Source organism: Rhipicephalus sanguineus, chromosome 8 (genome assembly GCF_013339695.2).
Source record: "Rhipicephalus sanguineus isolate Rsan-2018 chromosome 8, BIME_Rsan_1.4, whole genome shotgun sequence".
NCBI classification, from domain to species: domain Eukaryota; kingdom Metazoa; phylum Arthropoda; class Arachnida; order Ixodida; family Ixodidae; genus Rhipicephalus; species Rhipicephalus sanguineus.
The window spans coordinates 58842659-58863603 of NC_051183.1; the positions used below are offsets into that span (position 1 = coordinate 58842659).

Consider the following 20945-nt stretch of genomic DNA (forward strand, 5'->3'; position numbering starts at 1 on the left):
CCGGCCATAAAAGCGTTTAGCGTCCATCTGGATCTCTGAGAAAAGGAAGCACATGCACACGTTGTTGCATTTGCGCAACAAAGCAACTTTTCGTCGGCCGGAAGAAACTATCGAGTGATAACAAAGTTTCTTGTGATCTACATGACCAGGAGGATGTGTAGAAGAGCTAGCGATTCTTTTCCGCGCGTTATCGCGCACAGAGACGCACTTATAACTGCCAAAACTTACCTTATTGCTGCACGCGAGCACGCGTAGCGTCCGCCATGGATGTTTTGCTAATAACTCAGAGGAGGACAGATGGCAGCACAAGGTGGCGCGTTTTCAAACCGGTGTTGTAGAAATGCAGCAACGTGTACCAGCAGCTCCAAAGGGGCTTTGCTCTTGTTTTGATTAGCAGTTATTGGAATGTTGCGTAAATGCAACAATGTGCAGTAATGGATTAAAGATTTTTAAAAAAGATATCACACAAAGTACAGAAATAAGGTTTATTACTTTCGTATATAATTTATCCTTCAAAACAAGCATTTCACATCACCGTATAAGAGCAACAAACATATTCTCAATGCCCTTTCCGGCCAATATGCCTCCGAAAACACGTCAAGGCACGTAATAGGCTATATACAGTTATATAAAAAATTGCGTATGCAGCATAATGAGCCCAGTACAGGAAACTCTGCGTTGATATGTGCTCAGAAGAGGACTGGCATGCAACATTCGTTCGACTATAAACGTCCGCAAGCTTCCGTTTCATGCAACATCTGAGCAGGTGCCGTTTATCTACGCACGTGAAATATGCTCAGCAATGACGTGTCTCTCACTCAGTACCACTGCTAGGCGGACTGCACTACTGCGGGATTCCCATAATGCTGAACGCTTGGACACGGACGTTAGACATGAGGTCTTGATAACGTTCTTGGCTGTCGGGCGACCAAGCAAATTCTTCCTGTCCGCGGTATGCAGCGAGCAAGAGGTAGTACTTTGTCCTGGTCGCCATGCGAGCCAAGCGGAGGCGGTTGTCGGCCGTACGCGGCGAGAACGCGCCCGTCCGCCGAAGCAGGTCAAGACGCGACTCGCAGGCGTCCAGAGCCTGAACGGCACCGGCGGCCTCAGGAGCAAAGCATTCCCTGAGCATGATGTCCGTGGTCCAGTCTTGTACGATGACGTTCAGGCGGAGGTGCTCCAGGATCACGGGGTCACGCACGACGAGCTCTTCGCGCTGCTCGCCGATATAGATCTTCAGGGAAGTCAGGTACTGGTGGACGGAGACACCTTGGACGAGGTGCGGCTTCAAGTTCTCGTACTCTTGGACGTCTCGAAGGTAGAACTCGAGCCGGTGCAGGCCCACATTCTGCCGGAGCATGTCGACAAGGTCGTGGTGAACTTCATGCCAATAGCACCATCGTTCGGTGGCAAGGACCACGAGGCTCCTAGACTGGGCTATGGCCTTGAGAATCTGCCTGGCCGCCTTGGCCTGTATGCTACACCGCAGCTGGAGAACAGTCAGCGACTTGCAGTTGCGGATGAGGTAAGCCAGAAACTGGCCGCCCAGGATGCTGAGGTCCTGCGAACGAAGACAATGCAGAAGAGACTGCAGATGTTGCGTTTCGTTGGTCTGTGTTAATTTGATAACGCAATAGAAGTACCTAAAAAACATGGATTAGCCACCACTACACTCGAAATAAACACCCCGAACATCAGTCAGGCACAAGGAAACGACTCGTCACACTCCCTAGTCAGTGGCACGGTCTGAGTAGTTTCAGTGAAAGAAATTATTGGTGCTTCCGTTACTCGAGACGGGATATAAAGTTTAAGCTGAGGGTTTCCGCCGTGTCCGACTTTGTGTGAAGTGTAATGAAGCGCTTCAGGATGATTGCATAGATCCAGAGGTACGCCGTAGCTGTGGCTTCCAGATTAACGTTTACCACATGGGTTTATTCATCGTACGCTTATATTCAAGCACCCAGAGGCACATACCACGTGAATATGCGGCCCCCTGCAGCTGGGAGACATACCCGTGTTCGCGAAATTAGCAGAGCGACAACTGACTCCGCTACCATGAATATGTAGCAAGAAGTTCAAGCACAAAATTACAACAATCTTACAAGCGCATACCTGCATCAGTGTCTGTACCTTCATCGGGACTACATACTAGTTAATTACCAAACAGCATAACCCAAAGCATCGCCTGAGCGCAATAACTTACGCGGGGAGAGTCTATGCAGAGGCTCTTCAGTGTGTTCTCCGTGAGCCTCAGCGCTTTAAGGGTGGGTTCGACTTCCGTTCTATAGCCGTAGGAGAGGGTCACCTTGGTAAACCTACTGATATAGTGAATACTTTGAAGAGAGTTTCCCAGGGCTGGTACGAGACTGTCGCTGTATGTGAGAGTAATTATGTGGGAGACGCGTGCGTCTGTGATGTCCTTGAACATATCGCACATCTGGTCCCCACTGCCAGTGACTGCTCCCACGTTGAGCTCTTCGAATTTGCCTTGCTTAGCGCTCTCTTTAGTGGCCTTCACTAAGCGTAGCACGTCGGCGCACGCGAGCTCACATTCGTCCAAGTGGAGCTGTTTCAACGTCTTGCTCATCGCCAGCCCGTCGGCGAGGCGGCTGACCGACTGAGGCGTGAACACTGACCCCGAGAGCACCAGGACTTCCAGCGAACTGTTTCCAACGATCCGCTGCATGTTGTCCAGCGCGCCGTCCACGCGCTCGAGCTTCTTGGCATCGATGCAAGCCTTCAAGCACCTGCAAGGCTGCTTCTCCAGGAAATCGGCGAGCGCGTCCAGCGCTTGCGCGTCCTCGATCATATTCTCCACGATGAACTCACTAAGCGACGAGCAGATCAGAAGGCCCTTCAGCAGATCGACCAAACCACGGTTGACGTGGACGTGCAACCTGGAGATGCTGCGCGAGACGCCGGTCAGATGGAGGACTTCGTCGAAGAAAGTCTCAGGCTCCCCGGCATTCATCTTAACGCGGAAATCCTGCAGCTCCTTGTGTTGGGCAACCTTTTCGACGATGTCGGCGAACGCGATCGCGCTCATCTCGACATCGATGAGCACGAGGGCAACGAGAGACTCATTTCTTTCCACGAGACGTTCCAGGATCTTGGCGTCATCGTCAGTCAAATGAACCGCGGCTAGCCCCAGCTCTCGCAGTTCGGACAGGGACCCGAGCATGCTTAATCTGAACTCGGCCATGGGAAGTGAAGGTCCCATGAAGGGATCGTTGCCTCGGATCTCACACTCCCGCACACCATCAGTAAGTGTCAGCAGGGACGTGAACAGGGAGACGTGCCTGGGCGCCAGGACGGGAAGGGACAGGTAGACCGCCGAGATGCAGGTATGCTGTCGCAGAAACCAGAGGTACAGACAGAGGTACTTGACGTCATCGTGAGAATCCAAGTCCTCCGCATCGACATCCATTGTTCGGAAGCAAAGCAGGCCCTTTTTCGATTGAAGGACCTCGGCGCCTCGAGGGTTGAAGAGGCGATTGCAGCCTTGCTGACGACTGGCCGCCCAGCAGACGCAAGTCGACTCGAAAGTGCATGGATAGGTGAAACAGGTGTCGTCATCGCAGAAGGTCTGGTCAACCTTCTTGAAGATATCGATGACATTCTCGAGACTGTGGAAGACCGTGTCATCGGCAGCGACGAGGATTTGGGAGAATTCAGCGAGAGTAAGGCCCTTGTCCGTCTGTTTAGGAAAGAAATTGAGGAAACAAGTGAGGAGCGTGAGAAATGCACAAAGAAAACAACATGCCTAATCCCTCTGTCTTGAGAATTGGTATAACACGAAAGTTAAACGTGTGTTCATATGCGTAGTTGAGCGTCGGTTGTGCATTCTTTCGCCCCAAGGGCGAAGGAATGAATGCTATAACAACAAGTTGCAATGTCACGAGAAGAACGGCAAGGAACTCGAAACGCGCAACGCCCTGCTCAAGCAGAAAGGACACATGGAACGAACATACACAGGATGCGCGCGAACTAACTGTCGCTGTTGTAACTTATTTCTGTGTCAGCAGCGCGCTCCTTTCGAAAAAACGTTCGCTGCGGCCAGCGAAGTGACCTTCGTGCTGTGAACGCAAACTTGCGGTTAATCTAGCCATGGCAAGTGAAGGTGACATGAACGGATCGTTACCCCGGATCTCACACTTTCGCACACCATCTGGAAGTTTCAACAGAGATGTGACCAGGGAGACGTGCCCGGGCGCGTCTGTAGAGGCGCGTGATCATCGCAATGCGTGGGGCGATGACCTTTAAAGCGACTCTCGTGACCGTGGGAAAATGGGGGTGATTCCACGAGAGATCGAACATGCCTGTCCGGTCGCATTTTTTGTTTTGCCTGGGTTTTTTATATGTTGCGTGGGCACATTCAAAGTGCACGGAACTGAAAATTTTATTTCCAAGAAACGCTCCCAGCGCGCCAAAAAAATATTTGAAGGTGGCGGCGCGTGCCTCCTGTTTTTGCTCACTGCAGTGTTTTCGGATTTCACGGCCGAATTTAGCGCGAACTATAAATGATGTGTCGAAAATTTCTTTTGCTGGTTTTAATACGCATTACTGTGAATTACATCCATGCTTTTTTTATGCCGTCCTCAAAAAGAAGAAAATGTGAAAAAATGGCAAACACGGCCGAAATCAAAAAAAGGTCCTAAGTTTGAGGCGCCTTGACGCCTTTACTATTTCAAACAGAAACTTGAAAACAGTGTCAACTATAGAAAAGAGCCTTTGCAACATTTATACGGAAGATAATTTTCCTACGGGCAGCGGAAAAAAAGAAAAAAATAGTTAAAGAAGCGAGTTTTTTCAAAAAAGTACATTTTCAAAAAATAAAATAAAAAAAACTCCGGTCTCAATTTTGACGGAAATTTTTTATCGAAGAGCGCTTATGTCAATGAACACACGGTGTTAATATCATATGTCCTCATTTGCTTTGTTTACGAGATATAACTGGCCAAAGTGACCCTTACTGTGAGTGCTCACTTCAGTGCGACTGATGGTTGTTAATAGCTTGCATTGTGCGTAAATCACAGTTTTAATTATTCTGCTGCAGCAAAACCTTGCTCTGGTGGCTTATCGTCACGAAAAATGTGTTCTCAGATTTTATTTGGTTCTACCGTGTGCGAAAGTGGGCTGCTGCCGCCCTCTAAAGGGTGATTCCACGAGAGATCGAACATGCCTGTCCGGTCGATATTTTTGTTTTGCCTGGGTTTTTTATATGTTATGTGGGCACATTCAAAGTGCACGGAACCCAAAATTTTATTTCCAAGAAATGCTCCCAGCGTGCCAAAAAAGTATTTGAAGGTGGCGGCGCGGACCTCCTGTTTTTGTTCACTGCAATGTTTTGGGATTTCACGGCCGAATTTAACGCGAACTATAAATGATGTGTCGAAAATTTTCTTGTTGGTTTTAATACACATTACAGTGAATTACATCCATGCTTTTTTCCAAGTATTTCAAGGAGCCTTTGCAACATTTATGCGGAAGATCGTTTTCCTACAGGCAGCGCGATATAAGAAGAAAATAGTTAAAGAAGCGAGTTTTTTTCAAAAAAGTACATTTTCAAAAAATAAAACTCAGGCCTCAATTTTGACATTTTTTTTGTCGAAGAGCGCTTACGTCAGTGAAAACACCGTGTTAATATGTATGTCCTCATTTGTTTTGTTCACGAGCTTTAACGGGCCAAAATTACCCTTGCTGTGTGTGCTCACTTCAGTGCGATCGATTGTCATCAGCTTGCATTGCACTTAAATCTAGTTTTAATTATTTTCCTGCAGTAAAACCTTGCTATGGTGTCTTGTCGTCAAGAAAAATGCATTCTCAAACTTTAATTGTGTCTAGCTGATCCAGGGTGGGCTGCTGCCGCTCTCTAAAGGCCGAACGCGTACGCAGTTTGCAGCTTACAACCTCAACTTACCCGCCAGTATTTGTTAATCAGAAGCACACGAGACACCACGAACACATGGTTTAGGTCACTTTGTCAAAACTCTCCTTGCACACAGAATAAAGCATTTGTATGCAGCGAAGGCCAACTTAATCTGTAACTAAATGCCACAATCAGCAGGCGCGCTGTTATGCAGTTGTTTTCTCACTGCCTGCTTGCTTCCCTTCCATTACGTGCATTGTACGCTCTAACCATCTTCCCCATTCGACGCACACTGTGCCTAAACAACATTTGTAAAAAAGTTAGCTCAATGATTTCCGAGCCGTTTATTTCACTTCCCGCTATCACATGTTTTCGGCGTCGCAGATAACGTCTTCCTGTATCATCTCGACCTTTACCTCAGCGTTTCAGCAGCCAGAAAACGTGCGGTGCGGCATGATTAAGCCGTGAGTGGCCGAAGCTGCCCAATTTATGATGTTTTGTTGCCACTTTACTAAAGTGCTTTCCCACGTCGAGGACAGCAAAGGTCATTGGTGGCACCAGACGGACATTACCCTTAGTTTTGACAATGAGTGCGGCCTACAAATTAAATATTACAGCCCAAAGCGCTTAGACACCCTTAGTAATAAAATGTTAAACCGTGACCAGTTCTGCAAAGGCATTCATGACAGCTGCGCAGATGTGAGATAATTTGTGCGGCGCCGTTCAGTATAAACGTTTCGGTTTGCTCTAGGTCTAGCTGTTCACTACACGCGATGCGCGCGGCCCATGGCTACGTCCGATTGTTCTGTGCCGATTATTTACGCGTTCACAAAAAGAAGATTGCTGAGGAAAACGTTTTCGTTGCGCAAATTTTTTTCTTTGCTCTTTTTGTTGTTGCCTACCTCCAGAAGCTACTGTCATAGGCTGAGGATCTTCGCGACACCTGCGAGGTCTGCTTGCATTGCTTTAGGCTCCTCAAGGAAAACCTGTCTACATCTAATCGCGATGAGGTAGACCAGGCATTCCTTCAGGAAGAAGAAGCGATTGATATCTTGAACAGGCGCGCCCATCTTTCCTCTGATGATTGTAGGCGAGGTTGTAGGCTGCAAACTGTTTACACGTGAGCCATTTAGAGGGCGGCAGCAGCCCACTTTTGCACACGCTAGACACAAATAAAATCTGAGAACACATTTTTCGTGACGATAAGCCACCAGAGCAAGGTTTTGCTGCAGCAGAATAATTAAAACTGTGATTTACGCACAATGCAAGCTATTAACAACCATCAGTCGCACTGAAGTGAGCACTCACAGCAAGGGTCACTTTGGCCAGTTATATCTCGTAAACAAACAAATGAGGACATATGATATTAAAACCGTGTGTTCATTGACGTAAGCGCTCTTCGATAAAAAATTGCCGTCAAAATTGAGACCGGAGTTTTTTTATTTTATTTTTTGAAAATGTACTTTTTTGAAAAAACTCGCTTCTTTAACTATTTTTTTCTTTTTTTGCGCTGCCTGTAGGAAAATGATCTTCCGTATAAATGTTGCAAAGGCTCTTTTCTATAGTTGACACTGTTTTCAAGTTTCTGTTTGAAATAGTAAAGGCGCCAAGGCGCCTCAAACTTAGGACCCTTTTTTGATTTCGGCCGTGTTTGCCATTTTTTCACATTTTCTTCTTTTTGAGGACGGCATAAAAAAAGCATGGATGTAATTCACAGTAATGCGTATTAAAACCAGCAAAAGAAATTTTCGACACATCATTTATAGTTCGCGCTAAATTCGGCCGCGAAATCCGAAAACACTGCAGTGAGCAAAAACAGGAGGCACGCGCCGCCACCTTCAAATATTTTTTTGGCGCGCTGGGAGCGTTTCTTGGAAATAAAATTTTCAGTTCCGTGCACTTTGAATGTGCCCACACAACATATAAAAAACCCAGGCAAAACAAAAAATGCGACCGGACAGGCATGTTCGATCTCTCGTGGAATCACCCATGGGCAACTTATAGGTTCTTGTACGTATTTTTTTGTAATAAGTAATACATTAGTTATACTGCAATGCGATACATCAAGAGAACGCTAAATAAATGTACTTTTGACGTGTGCCAGTTTTAAAAACTGAACTTGGAAAGTAATGTGCGAAAAAAATTGTTAAATGTAACATTTCTTGAAAATTCGAAAGAACATTTGCAATTGTATGCCTACTACATACAAGATGTAAATTTGAAGAATAATCTTAAATTTCAAATTGTTTACATTGAAGACACCTACCTAACAGAAACGTTTCACTGACCTACCTCAATAACTGCGCGTGTTACACTTGTTTACTTGTTGCCTAGTAGAAAGTGCCTTGTTCAGCCAGGTTGCACAGTTTCTTTTTACTGCACAAATTTCTCACACACAGGAGCACAGTAAATATGAGTAAAAAGGGAAAGAAATGGGCTATTGAACCATGTATATATGGACAAATTGCGCTCTATTCTTGTTCAAGAAAAAAAGTACAGTGTCGCAGACGGCGTCAGAACACTAGGTATGACTTCACTACACAAAAAATATGGAATTGTGTAATCACTGCTGCTAGAAGCAGTCGAATCATCGCTTCCAGATGCAACAGAATCGCCAGCATTCGCGCGAGGGAGCGGCAACAAAAGCGTCTGCCATCTTCGTAAACTGACGGAGCGAACCGCGCAATTGGAACCGCTAGGGTGCCTCAATGTGCTCCTCCGGAGCGGAGGTACGCGCAAATCGAGGCACCCTAGGAACTAGAGTTACTGTATATGCTACCTTTAGGTAGCAGAGTTGCGCATAGGCCTGGCAAGCAACGACAGCTATGCGGCCAAGACGCACTCTGTTTTTGCAGGCGACATGCCTACCGGGTCTCCGATCGACATGTTTGGCGTGTCCAAGACCGCTGATTAACTTTACTGTGAATGACTAGTGTCAATCCAGTTCGCTGCAGCGGCGCAATTGAGAAATACTAAAATTGGCCCGAGCGTCAGCTTCTCTGCAACGCATGGTTGCTAGCGGCGTTTGGAAGACAGATGCGCAACTCTGCTACTTTAAGGTAGCATATACAGTACCTCTAGGAACCGCCGCTTAAAATCGCCGCCGGACGGGAAAAATACAAGCCACGCAAAAAATGAAAGATTGGTGCCTATAGAGAATACGACAGATGGCGCAGCAAATCCATAGGAGCTCTCATATTGTAAAAATTGCTTGTGGCGCGTATGGGTCAACGGTGACCCATGTTCTACAGACACGGCAACGAAAGAGTTAAAGCGCGCCCTTCGAGCCCTTCGCGCCATCACGCTAGATATAACGAAAACACGTTGACGTACCAGCAATCTCAGTACCGCCACCGGCGAATTGTGTATGTAAATAGCTCGCAGTTTGTATGCCGAAGAACATGCCGTCTGTTGCCGAATACTTTCGCGCCGCGCGCTACGGAGCTAGGGGTCGTCCCGGTGGCGGAACTTTTTCTCCCTAGTTTTAAAGACTATAGTCTTTCTTGGGGAACTTAAACGCAGAAATTTTGGTCTGTCTTTCTGTCTGTCTGTCTTTCTGTTTGTCGGCACGTCCTTCGATTGAGCCACTCGGCTAAAGTTGAACCACTTGCCCAAGGGCCAGCCATCGTGAACGGCTGACTAGGTTCATACTTGTGTACATTGTTGATCAAAAAGCAAACATTACGCATATCTGAGTCGCAACATCACTAGGTAAGTATTAGGTGGTGTGTTCCTTTAATAGAAAATACATAAATACGTAAATCTAGAGACCCTAGTTTCTTAAGCTGCGCTGAAACTTGCCTTCCTCCGTGCCCTCTGCACGAGCTCATTGTTGTGTTTCGGTTCAGTATTGCACTGTACGAATAAAGTCACTGGAACGGGAAAAGTACCGCGACCGTCCTGCGCGCCGCCATATTTGGTCCAGCGCGGCCGAAGCTGCGGCGGTGCGGTGTTGATTTCACGCGGAGTAACGCGTGTTTTACGCATTGCGTGCGCTTTTGCAGCCCCGAATGAAGCATACCGTTGTTCTCTGACTGATTATGAAAGAAATAGCGGCAATTTTCACTTGCCTACATGCGCACGCACGCGTACTAACGCGATAAAGAAATGCGAACTGCGCGGCATTTACGCGCTCGGCTGTCTGCATTTATTAAATGCGAAGCATTTCTTAGCGAATTTCTGCGACTTTGTACGTATCTATCCATCCATCTATCTATCTATCTATCTATCTATCTATCTATCTATCTATCTATCTATCTATCTATATCTATCTATCTATCTATCTATCTATCTATCTATCTATCTATCTATATCTATCTATATCTATCTATATCTATCTATATCTATCTATCTATCTATCTATCTATCTATCTATCTATCTATCTATCTATCTATCTATCTATCTATCTATCTATCTATCTATCTATCTATCTATCTATCTATCTATCTATCTATCTATCTATCTATCTATCTATCTATCTATCTATCTATCTATCTATCTATCTATCTATCTATCTAGCCGCCCCCGACTTCATGCTGTCCTGGCCGCTTCGTTAATGGGATGTACACCAAATTTGGTATGGCATAACATGACTGTATGACAAATATAAATTACAGGTGATAACATGAAATAATGACATGTATGCCATGTACGGCATGATTTACATGCCACGCTCATGGTGCGCTCGCGGCCGCTTCGATAGCTTGATACACAACAAAATTGGTATTTTCTTCCCAAATTGATATTTTCTCCTCCCAACCAGACAGAACGCTGTCAAATGTTCACCTTTAAAATTGGTATGGCCTGACAAGAGTGTATGACGAACATAAGTGACAGATTATAACGTGCAAATCATGACGGACATGCCGTGTAAAACATAATTTACATGACATGGTGTCGGGGCGCTCGCGGTCGTTGAATGAAATGCATATATACCAAAAATTTTATGACGAGCTATTTCTTTATGACGAACGTTAGTGATAGGTGGTAACATGAAAATCATCACTTCCATGTCATGTACAGCATGACTTACTTGCCATGCTCATGCTGCGATGGCGGGCGGTTCGCTAGCTTGAAATGCACCCAAATTGGTTAGCGTGAGGTGACTGTATAACGAACACGAATGACAACTAGTAATGTGAAAATCATGACTTGTGTGTCTGTATTGCATGACTTGGATGGCACGCTCTTGGTATGCTCGCGGCCATTTCGTTAGCTTGATATATACCAAGATTGGTATTGCGCGCCCTGACTGTATGACGAACATGAATGACAGGTGGTAGCATGGAAATAATAAATTGCATGACTGTACCGATCTTGGTGCATATCAAACAATCGAACCGGCCGCGACAGCATCATGAGCATGGCATGTAAATCATGCCTTACATGACATGCGTGCCATTATTTTCATGTTACCACCTGTTATTTACGTTCGCATTACAGCAACGTCACGAAATACCGATTTTGGTGCATATCAAGCAAGCGAACAAGCCGCGAGAGCATCATGAGCATGGCATGTAAATCATGCCTTACATGACGTGCGTACCATTATTTTCATGTTACCACACGGTATTTATATTGGTTATACAGTCACGTCACGCAATACCGATTTTGGTGCATATCAAGCAAGTGAACCGGCCGCGAGAGCATCAGCCATTATTTTCATGCTACCACCTGTTATTTGTGTTCGTCATACAGTCACGGCAGGCAGTACCAATCTGTAGCAGTCAGTTTTCATGGCGCGCTGATCATTATATGTGAGCCCAAAGGAGTCAATTTCACGCCAAACATAATAAAGAGCCGCCCGGCAATGTTATTGTGCATGAACCTCCTGCGACAACCACGCGAAACAAGCTGCACTAGTGCAGGGTAGGCGCAAACATTCCTCGAAACAACATTCGCGAATTCTCAATGAAGCGCTTACCTCACAGAGGCGGGTATCAGTCGTGGGAACGAATTTTTTTCTCCTTATTCTGTGCAGCCACACACAGCCCGTTGCTTGGCATCCTTTTTCCCGCTGGGAATGGCAAAGGGGGCCTTGCCCGTTTCCAGCCAGTTGCTGCACCCAAAAGCGCAGCACCCGGGCATTCTTCGATGCCTCGATAGGCTTTCGATGAAGTCTCAAAACGATACGGGATGTCGTAATGTTCCTGCACGCTTTCCTCAGCCTATAAAAACAATCGCCCGCCGAAGCGCCGTGCGTCTGCGGCCGGGAGACAATAGCGAGGCGAGCGAGCTGGCCCATTTATGTGGTGAAGCCGCCGAAAGGGCGCGGCGGCGAAGAGAAAAGGAACGCGGTACTTTTCCCGTTACAGTGACTTTATGTACGAATGCCATGGGGCGCCGCTCTGGCATTCCTGCTTTACCCAGGCGACGTGAATATAAAAGAGTGTGTGGAGAGTACTCGTTGAGTGCGGGCGTTTCTTCTGCTTCGGCGCTTCGCGCCAAACCGCGTGTTCGGGCTGGCTGGCGTCCCCGCCGGTCGCGTTGGTCACCGCCGGTCTTCGCCTGCTGCTGCGCCGGGACTACCAGCCCGCAACACAGCATTCACGTTTCCAGACGTATTGCCAGATGGCGTTCATATCTCACGCAGCGCCTCTTCTATCGTCTTTAGACGACATTTGCAGCGAAGCACGCAGATACGCGGCCAATTTTTTTCTTTGCCATATGTTAGTGTATATTTTACAACGTCATACCCGGAATGGAAATACGTCAGTGGAGCGCTTCAAAAACACTTTCGTATTAAAATCGAAGGTTCAGCTATCACCGCCCGCGAGGGCCGGTGATAGCTGTGTCAGCTGCCCGTCGGTGGCGCTGACTGCCAATGAATTGGCCTTTCTTGACGCTGCAGGTTTTCATGTGCGATGAGTAGTACTTTTGCGTACGGATCTATTTATACTGTTGCTTTCGAAAATAAACAATCAAGTGAAAGTCAGCGCCTGTCCTGTTGTCTCTTCCTCGTCCTTGCGTGTTAGCGCTATGCCCCATTCTGAAGCAAAGAACCAACTAGCCCAAAAAGCCACGCTGACAAATCAGGTCACTTATCGTAACACAGGGCGCAGCGATGTCTAGCTCTGAACTGGTCGGGTATTAAAGCATGCGTACACTGAAATTCAGTGTGAATAAACATACTTTCTGGGGTTCAAGCCGGTAATCATGGAGTGGGAAAAAGGCGTGCCGTTTGAAAAAAAAAAGATATTACAAGGCATTGTACAAAGTGACCTTAATTCTTGGGCATTACTAATGTTGGCAATCGAGGTAGGAAGGTAGTTCCAGGCGATGCTTCTAAGACGGAAAGCACAATTAAACAATTGCGTGAAGGAATGGCAGGTCCAGATTAGAGCAAGGATGCGTCCTTCGTGAGGTGCAACGAGGAGGACAAAGCAGTCATTCACATCTTTTTACGAATCTTATATTTCGTGAAATATAACAACGAGATGATGTTTGGCGAAAGGAAAGGTCAGGCAAGCTGACTGAGTTCTTCCTAAGCACGAGTGAAATTACGTGGACTTTGATACGATGTAACGGATTCTGAAGGGTTTGTCAGTGAGAGAGAGCGGTACGATGAAGCCCTTATTTGTTTTCTTCTGTACTTACAAATTATGACTGTAGAACGCCTCACTTCATCGCGGTATCGCAAAGCCAGCCATTTTATAACGTTGTCGGATCCGAGCAGGGCGTTTTGTCGCTTTTGCTCAATATTGACACCAAAAAATGCTCGGGTACTGACGGCATACCCAATGCCTTCCTCTTCAGGTATGCCGACTGGTGCAGTAAATACTTGTGCATCATATTCAACCCACCATCTAAAGCAAAGGTTCATTTTGATTGGAAATGCAGCAAAATTGTACCGATTCCTAAAGCATAAGATTTTGTCATCAGTTTCGTCTTACAGGCCAATATCATTGCTGTGTGCTTGTTCTAAAGTTCTTGAACATATTGTTTTCAAAGATATTTCAACGTTTCTCGAACATAACAATATCATCGATAACAGGCAACACGGGTTCAGAAAAGGATTTTCAACCGTGACGGCAATCGTGGAGCTAATTCATGATTTCTCAGCAGTTATTGATGAAGAAAACCAAATCGACGTTATCTTTCTCGACTTTGAAAAAGCCTTTGATCGCGTTTCACACCCTAAACTCCTTTCAAAACTAAAACCATTGTTAAATAATGATTCGCTTCTTGCATGGATCGAAGCTTACCTTTATGGTCGAACCCAGTGTGTCAGAATTGACGATGTGTGCTCAGATCCAGTACCTGTTATATCGGGCATTCCACAAGGGTCCATGCTCGGGCCCTTGTTCTTAATATTTAGTAATGATAGAGTTCATAATGTACCCGTTAAAGTTAAGCTCTGGGCTGATGACTGCATAATCTATCACCAAATTCAGAGTCCTAGTGACCAGGCTCTACTGAATAACGCTTTAGCACAAATTGCAGCGGGGTGCTCGGATTGACAAATGAAAATAAACGTAAAAAATCAGTTGCGATGACTGTGACACGAAAACTACCGTCATTAAGTTTTTTTCATATTGCATAGGCGGCAACTCTCTCGCTGTTGTAAACAGATATAAATACCTCGAGGTTACAATTAAGTCGGATCTGAACATATATCGGAAGTTGTGAGGAGGGCAATGCTGAAACTTGGTTATTAAAAAAGAAATTTGCGGCAATGTACGCACGGCTTTAAATTAATACCATATCAAACTTTAGTCCGTCCTGTAACAGAATCTGCATCAGTACTTTGGGTCCCATACACTCAAGGCAACATAAACAAGATAGAATCTGTCCAAAAGAAAGTGGCTAGGTTTGTATACTTTTCTCATAGTTGGCGCACTTCTGCGAGTGTCTTGGTAAAGAAAGCAGGTCTAGAATGTCTACAAAAGAGGCGCCAACGTGACCGATTAAACTTTATGCACCTGCTATTCCATGATAAACTTGGTATACATAAACACACGTACATAGAGCCAGTGTCCAAGCGAGCCACCCGGTCCCACCATAATAAAAAATATTCTTGTCGCCCTGGAACCTTTGCAAACTTTTTTTCCGGAGACAATTTGAGAGCGGAACCGCCTGCCAGCCGGTGTTGTGGAATGTACAAAAGAATCGGAAGTCTGACAAATTCTTCAGTTATAATCGCTTTCTCAATCATTTACGACAATTATAGTTCGAACGCTGTCCATATGCCTTACACTTATTTGTTTCGTTTTTCTTTAGACCGCATTGTAACCCTTCTGTTTAACCCCTTTTAGTTGACGTGATATGGCTGTCGCGTCTCCACTTTCTTTTTTTCATTTATGTGAAAACAAATACTCTCATATCTATTTGCAATCAGTTTGCTCGTACCAGTGCTTGAAAAGTTGCGTATACGGTTTGTATCTTGCTCTTCTAGAGCGCTCTTTGTTTTCTTGTTTTCATGACACGATGGTTGTATCTTGATTTGTTCACTTCTTTTTGTACCTGTTGCTCCCACTCCTGCTTACAGCCTCAGTTAGAGGCTAGCAGTACTGTATAAATAAATAAATAAATAAATAAATAAATAAATAAATCCCATATGACGCATGCGCACTCCCAATTTGGAACGCACCAAGGTTTCGTAGGGTGTTAACTTGAGGTGCGGTGGAGCAAAAAAGAAATTGGACGCAAGTAACCGAGCATGCGTTGCGCTTTAGTCGCTTATTCTACATGGATATTCATTGAGAGAAAACATATGTGATTACCAAGGTATTTACAAATGTGAAAAGATGATCATCAGACGTAATTGATGAAGCATGTATGCGGACAAGATAGCAGTGCGGTGAAAAATTAGCACTGGTTTCCTATTAAGTGACAGCTACTAACTGCACCACGCGAACACCAGCCAGATCGCGTTGCCGGTTAACATAACACGTATGGTTAGTAATTCCGGTAAATTACACAGGCCAATACAAATAGCTGGACAGTTAAATAAGTGAATCAGGACGATGATTACCTAACAAAAGCGCACAGGAATAAAAAAATTGGACCCTTGCAGGAGACGCAAAGTGACAGCAAAATTTTGTAGAAAAGCTCGGTTAGTCGTCACATACCGGCTACGGTTAGAGAGAATTCCCAATGTCATGCAAGTGGACTGAGGTCTATGCTGAGTCGACTAAATTTGAACATAAATAGGTCGTGCCAAACGGAGCCACATATTTTAGCCAAATTGAAATATATGCACTCAGTGGCAACACCGACTACATGCATTTCGATTTTAAGTGGGATACAGTTCCTACGTAACATCGCCGACGTAGCTTCGGACAGAAATAACGATGACGTCATTACACAACACGAGGACGCTTGTAGAGCTCTACAGACCAATTCCATACTGGAATACACAAGCGTAAAAACCGAAGAAGTGAGCCTAGGCAGGAGGTGGCCCCCCTGTCCGTCTGGCCTCCTCTATTGTGGGTATGAGTCTTGCGATTTCCAGAAAGCATGCGCTAACTGATAGCATCTTCGACAAATCACACCGGTGCGCCCTGTTACGCCATTTACTCCAATCATCATAACGCCTGGGTGCCCCGGTGCACACCGGTGCGATTTGTCGAAGATGGCATGAGCAACATTATTACGAAACTAGATAATGCGCCAGCCTGGAGGCCGGCGCTTTGGTGCGCCAGTAGCGAGTGGCTTGGCGATCACCTGTGGGTGAAATGCGGTCGCTTTGCGGCACCAAGGCTCTCGATTTGATTGGGTATGTACAGGGTAGCCCACATTTAAGGTGTACGCCTCATTAATATATAATACATATAATATATAATACGTTTAATACATAATTCGTAAAATTATTTTGCTTATCGACGCCGTGATTAGACGCCATATAACAGATTTCCCTCGTGAAGTGCAATTAACGTTCCAGATTTAGCGACCAATATTATTGATTGTTCACCTTAGATCTGGTTGACCCTGTACCATGATAAGCCAGCTCGGTGTCCCCAGCGTTCACCAGTGGCGCGAAGAGCGCTGCCATCGTACGGGCCGATTACCCCGTGTTCAGTTGCCGAGCACCGCACAACATGGATTCGCATGCAGTCTATCATCCTTTCGCGTCGGAGTATGGCTGGCAGCGATTTGCTGCTCGACGCGCGCATGCGTGACCAGGATTTGGCGGTAGGTGTCGCCTGCAAAAATGGAGTGCGACTTCACCGCATAGCTGTGGTTACTAGCCGGACCTTTGCGCTACTCTGCTACCTAAAGGTAGCATATACAGTGACTCTAGTGGACATGTGCACGTAGCGCCATCTCTCGTGGGTGACAACGGTGCCCTGCAGTAACTGAATGGGAAATAGGCGAACAAAATCATATCCGGTGAAAAAAAAAACGCTAGTCACCAAAGACGTCTCCCGGCTCCTTACAGCAGAGACGTATTTGAACATCGTTAAAATTACTGTGTCGCACTACAAAGCGCGTGGCTTGCCATAGTGTTCAATAATTTACAAGGGGCCCCATGTGTTTCTAATGAGCGGTGTTCAATTGTCCTGGGAAGCCACACGCTTTGTAGTGCAATACTGCAATTTCGCCAAAACGTTCCAGTAGGTCTCTGCTGTATAGAACCCGGAGTCGTTTTCGATAATTAGATTCAGTTATTGCAGGACGCTGTCGCTGCCGCCGAGAGATGACGCCACGTACAAATGTCCCCAATTCCTGGGAATGTGTCGTGCGCCGAGAGGGCATGCCGCCACAACGAGACCCACAGCGCAACAGGACCCGTTTTATGGGTGTTCAGAAGAGGCGTACGTGGAGATACCAACGCGTTGACATAGACAAGAAACGTTTCTGACGTTTTACGTGCGCATTAAGGGTGATATTAAGAGGCACTCCGGATTAAGTGTAATCGCATAGGGTACTCTCACTTGCACCTAAACCTAAGCACACAGGTTCTTTCATTTCGCACCTGCTAAATGGAACCGCCGATGCGAAGAATTGAACACGCGCCAACGAACTTAGCAGCGAGACACTTTAAACCCTACAAGCATGGGTGCTTACAAAAAACGCCAGGCCTGCGCTGAAACCGCAGCACAGTCACAGCGAAAGCTGGAAGAGCGGCGTTTCTAGGGCCCGTTGTAAGCTCTCTTGGGGCTACTAATTCAAGTACACTAGGAAGGTACCCACTACGCCATAAATCACAATTTTTGTGAAGTTGGGAAGCACCTACTAAGCCAGTAAATGTCATTCTGCGGACAAGTGAGGCACCAGCTACACGTCTGTAAGGCATTATGTGCACTTTCTTGACGCGACTGCTGATGACGATAAAGAATGATGGCTCAGCCCTTTGTAATGGGTTGGAAGCTTTAAACGGCCCACCAGGTATGTAATTTGCATTAGGTGACGTCCGGTCGCTATGTCCCTCTCTCGCCATGCTGTATAACATACGTTGACGTGGGAGAGAGACGGAGGGGGCGAAGAACTTTACTGAGACCACGAGGAAATGGATCATGCGCTTATGGGCTTCCTTGACAACTAATACAAGTGCACTTGCGAGGAACCCACTATGCTATAAATCATTGCAATTTTTGAGAATTGGGAAAGCAGGCATGATGCCATTTTTCGTCATTCTACGGAGAGCCGTGGTACCTGATAAACGCATGTAAGGCATTATGTGCACTTTGTTGATGCTGTGCCTGATGACGATGAAGAATTATGGCGGAGTCCTTTGTAATGGGTTGGAAACATTCAACAACCTTCTCGTTGCGCAATTCGCATTGTGTGACGCCTGGTTACAGAATTTGCGTTGTGCGACGCTTGGCGCTTATTTTACTCTTCTACCACGCTATATTGCACATGTTAATGTGGCTGCTTCCCGACATGAAGCCTCTATACGACCTTTTTGCAAAGCAGTTTCAAGCACCGGCGTGGCTCAGAGGTTGAATACTGGGCTCCCACGCAGAGGGCCCAGGTTCGAGCCTCGTTCCATCCTGGATTTTTTTTTCTTATTTCGTTTTTTTTTTTCTTATTTTCAAGCGATAGTGGTTGCGGACACCGGCGGCGGTGGCGGCGGACAACTACGGCGCCAAAAACGGCCGGTGAAATGATCTCATAACAGCTTTCGCTGTAAAATAATATTGACAGTACCAATATTTACGCTTATATCAGCATACACGCCAAGCCTACGAGTCAGTGTGCTTTTCCTCAACATGCAGGAAAGTACGTGCTACTGTGGGTCGAATATAAACTCGCTGCTTCAGAAAGCGAAATAGAGTCGCGGGATTAGAAATCTAGCTACCAATTTATTCAAATGTTCCGGATGCCATTCCAATAGTTTCATGTTTTACATAACGTTCATTTGAAATGCTTACAGGGCATTGTAACTAGGGCCAGCTAAGCTATGGGTTCATTCTCTTATTCACGTTTACTCTAAGAGCTAGACCAATTGCGTTTTGGTGGTTGGATAAGGCGCCGAAATCGAACACATTATGCGTACTCTAATGGTATGCTGAGGCGCTTTGTTTGGTCAACCTAACGGTAACAGAGACACCCGAGTTGAATTTTTAACGAAGAAGCTGAATAATTGGAATGACGTAGGGAATATTTCAATTGTGACAAGTAATCCAACAGCGATGTTCAGTACGTCACAGAAAGGTATGTACGAGTGCTGCGGCAGAACTCGCCCAAGCTCAAATGATACGTTTGGACTATATCTTTTCTTCAGCCCTATTAGCCTTGCTATACTTGACCCTAATGGTTAGGCGTGTGGAAATAGGCTAAATTTTGAAATACCGAATCGAATACCGTTCTATTCGATTCGCGCACCGAATCCATAGTCGAACTACCCAATATTTTTCATTTTACAATTAAAAATACTAAAAAGCTTGGAGTCGACGCATGTGTGCGGGCTTAAGTCACTTCACGTAAATGTATATTTTTGTCGGGTAATTGTAACGGCGCTGCTCATTTGTTAAAGTATGCGAATATTTGTTTCCAAATAAAGTGTTGCGGAGTTCTAGGCCTGTCTTGAAAATGGCTGCCTTACGATTCGAATCGGCGCTAAACTTCACCATTCGCACGCCCCTGCTAATTGGACACGTCACCGTCGTAAGCCTATTTTATCACTCCCCTGAAGGGACAGTCGTGAGCACTCTTAGCCTAAAGATGGGAGCATGCGCCGCACGGTGCCACCAACGGCAAATACTCGCAGCAATGCGACACTCGACGCATGCGCAGTGCGTTACCGGTGAGAGTATTTTGCCATCCCGCGCACCGAGTCATCTGAGCGCACCGATGATGCGATCGTAAGACAATCGCGCCACAAGCGAACTACGCAGCTCCGTGTAGGTAGAGGCAGACGTCGCATCATGCGGCACGCGCGGCCGTGTTCACACCAAATGTCCTTGTAACTGCAGAATAAAACCGCTGCCGCTCAAGAAGTTCATGCGAGAGTGGACAATAATAACATATCCAGGTAGTTGGTTGATAAAACTAGCAAAGGAAGAAAGTGCGGAGATTAAACGCTAGGTGACATATTCAACAAACATGCGGCCACATATAACGTTGAAAGACTGCGCGTGAAATCACGGACACGAGAGAGAAGTCGGAGTTCGTGGTATGATCCATGCATGGTATTTTTGTGAGGGGTGTCCTGACTTTTCTCGTGTCCGTGTTGACTTTTCTCTTGTGTCCGGTCTTGTGACCTTCACAATGATAACCGTCATCTGCTTTTTGCTTCCTTTCTTGAAAACTCGTTTCTCATTTGGAATTCCAGCGCACGCAGATCCCGTGCGTGCGCTCGGGATCTGCGTGCGCGCGCACGGGATCTGCGGGGCGCGCGGTGTAAAAGCAAAAATGCGGGACGCGCGGTGTAAACATAGTGTAGGATGATCAGCGCAACCTTGACTCCCGCAAACACTCACACAAACACTCACTCATCCACCCGAGGAACACACACGACACTCGGGTGGATGAGTGAGTGTTTGTGTGAGTGTTTGCGGGAGTCAAGGTTGCGCTGATCATCCTACACTATGTCGAATAACCAACTAGCCCAACAAGAAGTTTTATTGCGCGGTGTAAAAGCAAGGGGGCGAAGCGCAAGACGGATGACAAGACATTTGCGGTTCA

The 20945-nt window shown here is 46.1% G+C and overlaps 1 protein-coding gene across 2 annotated transcripts in view; it reads right to left on the minus strand.

The window, feature by feature from the left end:
• Positions 1-20945, minus strand: part of LOC119403245 (uncharacterized) — an 85141-nt gene that overhangs the window by 63675 nt on the left and 521 nt on the right. For both annotated transcript variants that reach the window (XM_037670191.2, XM_049418466.1), the window contains exon 2: positions 3467-3697. In XM_037670191.2, coding sequence (XP_037526119.2) covers positions 3467-3697 — 231 coding nt within the window. The remainder of the gene's footprint in view (positions 1-3466; positions 3698-20945) is intronic.